This window comes from Solanum pennellii, chromosome 2, assembly GCF_001406875.1.
Source record: "Solanum pennellii chromosome 2, SPENNV200".
Taxonomy (NCBI): Eukaryota; Viridiplantae; Streptophyta; class Magnoliopsida; order Solanales; family Solanaceae; genus Solanum; species Solanum pennellii.
The window spans coordinates 32,713,554-32,717,519 of NC_028638.1; the positions used below are offsets into that span (position 1 = coordinate 32,713,554).

General features: G+C 28.4%; 1 protein-coding gene across 1 annotated transcript; it reads left to right on the forward strand.

Moving 5' to 3' along the window:
* The first annotated feature begins 2,985 nt into the window (after window positions 1–2,985).
* LOC114076147 (lipase-like PAD4) lies at window positions 2,986–3,622 on the forward strand. The gene is made up of 2 exons (XM_027914983.1): window positions 2,986–3,109; window positions 3,190–3,622. The coding sequence occupies exons 1-2, from the start codon at window positions 3,090–3,092 to the stop codon at window positions 3,530–3,532; spliced, it is 363 nt and encodes a 120-aa protein (XP_027770784.1). The 5' UTR covers window positions 2,986–3,089; the 3' UTR covers window positions 3,533–3,622.
* The last annotated feature ends 344 nt before the right edge of the window (window positions 3,623–3,966 follow it).

The following is a 3,966-nucleotide window of genomic DNA, read 5'->3' on the forward strand; positions in this document are numbered from 1 at the left end:
AAAAAATAGGTGTTGCTAATGCACGTCTTCAAAGCGTGCCCTTATACCTATTTGGCTACGCTTTATAAGTGTAGCCAAAGATGGCAACATTTAAAAAGTGTTGCCTAATGTCAAAGGTTACGCTTCTTTTGGGCAGCCCCTAAAAAGTGTTGCTGAATGTCCAAAAGTGTAGCCTTTTATCAAAGGTCACACTTTTTGCTAGTTTACGCTACACTTACGTGGTGTTGCTGTAGGCCGAAAATGGTGTAGTGCTACAATCTTCTACATTTCTAATACCCCAATTCAAGAAGAAGAATATAGCCTATAATTGCACATATCTCCAAATTGGCCTTAGAACCTTTTAAAGAACATTCTTTTTCTCATGTATAAATGTTCCCGTTTAGTTTCCATCAACTTCACTTGCATTTGCACATGCATTTCACAAGTTTTGAGTCTGATACATACAAGTGTATCAACAATTTCATTCCAAACTTACTAATTTGAGCATGGCCTGACCTAAATTTCCTTCTATTAATATTAAAATATGATACAATTCATGTTTAAGAGTCGAATAAGTTAGTAAAATACCAACTTATTACTAATTTTACTGAATAAGGTTGCAAGTAATATAATACAAATATACATATTAGATAACAAGCTTAAGCCATCAGGATCAAGCCAAAAGAGGAATTAAAGTTTTAACGTACCTTTCAAATTGAAACCTCAAGGTGTCTCTATAATGTTTGACCACATAATTGCAATGCAAACCATGTTAGAATCAACAAGGCTACAAGAGTGAGTAATAAACGATCTGGCGTTAAGATTGTTATTAGGACCAACTCGCTTTTTCTCAACAAACAACATCATCAAGATGATACAACTCTTAGAAAATGCACCAAAATGAAGCTTATGTAATCGATTTACAACTTTAAGTCATCATATTTTGATCAAAGTAGATTGAAAACATTATATCTCACACATTTATACAACTTAGAAAAACATATTCCAAAGGAAAAACCCTACTACCACAGAGAATAGTGATTAAAAAAAATGGTAGAAAATGTACTTAATAACAAGAACATTTTTCCAAACTTGGACGAAGGAAAAATCAAGCTATAAGGTCTTTTTTTTACTTCATAAGAAAAGATTATGACTATTACAGATTTCAAATATCTTATTTTTAATTAAATTGTGTATAGTTTAATAATTTAATAATTTAAAAGTATGGAATATTATATAAATAAGTTGGTGGTAGATGTGACTTGCTTAAGAAAATATTTAAGGAAAAATTACATAAATTAATACATTTTAAAAAATAATTACAGATTTTAGCGATACTTTTTGTTTATTACCATTTATAGCAATACTATGATAAATCTGTAATATGTATTAAAAGTGAATTATTTATGCAATATATTTGAATTATAATTGTTTTTGAAATATATTGTGTTTGTTTGGTAAAAAATGGTCACATTGTATTATAAGTGTATTAAAATGTGTGATAAATGTATTATCCATCATTAAAACTTGTATTAAATGTGAATAATAAATTGTTCTTTGTAATATGTATTAAAATTGTATTATAAATGAATTAAAAGCGATCAAGTGAAAAAAAAATATTGTTGCTATAAATGGTAAATATTTTATTATTATAGCACATTTATGTAAGTTTCCCAATATTTAATTAGAAAAAAGAAGAGTTACAATTTGAGAAACAATACTCCTCTTTTTTTAACTTATTTATTTTACTTTCTAAAGATCAGCTCTTTAATATAATTTTTTTCATGTTGATATATCTAAGATTATAAAAATAAAAAATATTTTACATATTTTTAATTTAAATTACAAATTTACAAACTATTTTTTATTTTTTTTAAAATTTGACATAGATGAACAAATTTAAAAAGGAAAGTATATATATAAATTGGGCAACTTTCACATATAGCAATAAAAAATTCATATTTGTATGCTATAGCAAAGTTTGCATAGTTGCGCTCCATAGCAAACATAGAAACTGTATAATTCGCTATACATATACAGTTCAAGCAAATTGTATAAAACGAAGTGTATAAAACAAGAAAGAGAAAGACACTTGGGTAGAGAACTGTATAAAAACGAAGTGTATAAAACGAATTGTATTATTATAAGTGTATAGAATGATTATATACAATTTGAATTTGTATAAAATGAGAAAGAGAAAAATACAAAAGAGATTTGACAAGAAATATACAATTGAATCGAATTGTATAAAACGAGAAAGAGAGAAATTAGATACAATTTGAAAATTGTATAAAACGAAAAAGAGAGAAATGCAAAAGAAACTGGACAGGAAAGTATTTTTATTGTATAATTATAAGTGTATAGGACGAAAATATATGTGCTTGCATATGTATATACAATTTTCTCACGCTTTATACAAACAGAAACGCAATTTGTATATTTCGCTTCTGTTTGTATAAGGCAGAAAGGCGAGGGTGGCAAGCGAGATTTGGGAGAGTGGCGAGCGAAATCTGGAAGAGGGGAGAGAGGGGAACAAAAATATATGTATTTATACAATTTTCTCTGCTTTTTACAACTAGAAACAATTTTTATACACTTGTGTTTGTATAAAAAGTGAGGAAGCGAGTGAGAGATTAGAGGAGAGTGGCGAGCGAGATATTTGGAAGAGAGGCGTCTGACAATTTTTTGTAAACATTTGCTATAGAGCACAATTAAATCAAACCCTAACTACTTCATTTATTTTAGATTATTAGTTTTCTATTATATACAATTTTTCTATCTAAATTTCTGCGTACCACACACTTGAGGAAGTCAAGTTCAAATAATTAGTACTCATTTCATACAGCACGCGTATAGAGTAATATATACGCACAAACGTCAAAGTCTCTCAACTTTTTTGATTTAACAGGTAATTTAGATTAAAAAATTAAAATTTAGAGTTTTAATTAAGTTATAGATATTTATTTAAAATAAAAATATTACATTATTGCTAAATATAAAAAAATTGTCAATTACAACCAAAATGAGTACTATTTTAAATATATCTTTTTTTTTCTTCAAATCTTTTCAGTTAGCAAAACACTTTTTTTCTCACAAAAACTTTGAAAATTATGGAATCGGAAGCTTCATCGTGAGTAAACACTAACTTCTCCACAACTTTATTTGAATATTTTTTTTCACTTAATTAAAAAGAACTCGTGATGCCTGCAGGTTCGAGTCTAGTGAAACTTTAGCAGCTCTTGTGGCGTCAACGCCGTTGCTGGAGGAGTCATGGAAGGTTTGTGGCGTCGCCGATGCATCGGTGGGTTGCAATTTCGCCGTCTATCGAGTTGGTGAGACAGCCTATGTGGGATTCTCCGGCGTGAAATTGGGCGCCGGAGTGGACCAAAGTTGCCGGAATTTAGTGCCGCTTCCGGATGAACTTTTCTCTTCGTTATGCGTGGATGGACCGGATCCGGCAATGGTCCATGCCGGATTATTGCATCTTTTTCAATCAGTTTACATAGACAATTTATTCCGTGATCAGGTTAGTAATATTTTCATGAGCATTTAACAAAGAATTTTCTTGTGCTCTTAAAATTGAATTTTCAATTTATTCACTCTCAGTCGTTGCTTATTTTTTTTATTAATTTTGACGAAAACACAGTCTTCCATCTGTCTATTTTATTTATATTTTTTCTTATTTCTTGTTTACTTTTAAATTAAGAAAATAAAAATTTAGCATGTTATTTCTATTAATTATAAAATAGATGACTTAAAAATTTAAAATTTCAGTAAATTTTATCTTTTTCAAAATAATTGATTGAAAATATAATAGGTAAAAATAATTTGTTCTTTTTTGACTTATGAAAACGGGCAACTAATTAAAAATAACTAAAAATGGACAAGTAATTAGGAAAAGAGTATTCTTTACTTTTTTTTTTAGTTGGTCCCAGAAAAAGACACTTTGTATATTAAGTAATAATTTTACTTTAAAATATTAACTTT

What these genes read in the sequence shown, in the direction of transcription:
- LOC114076147 (XM_027914983.1), top strand. Translation starts at nt 3,090, where the DNA reads ATGGAATCGGAAGCTTCATC. An exon ending in ATGGAATCGGAAGCTTCATC is followed by an intron (nt 3,110 to 3,189) that starts GTGAGTAAACAC and finishes TGATGCCTGCAG; the next exon opens with GTTCGAGTCTAGTGAAACTT.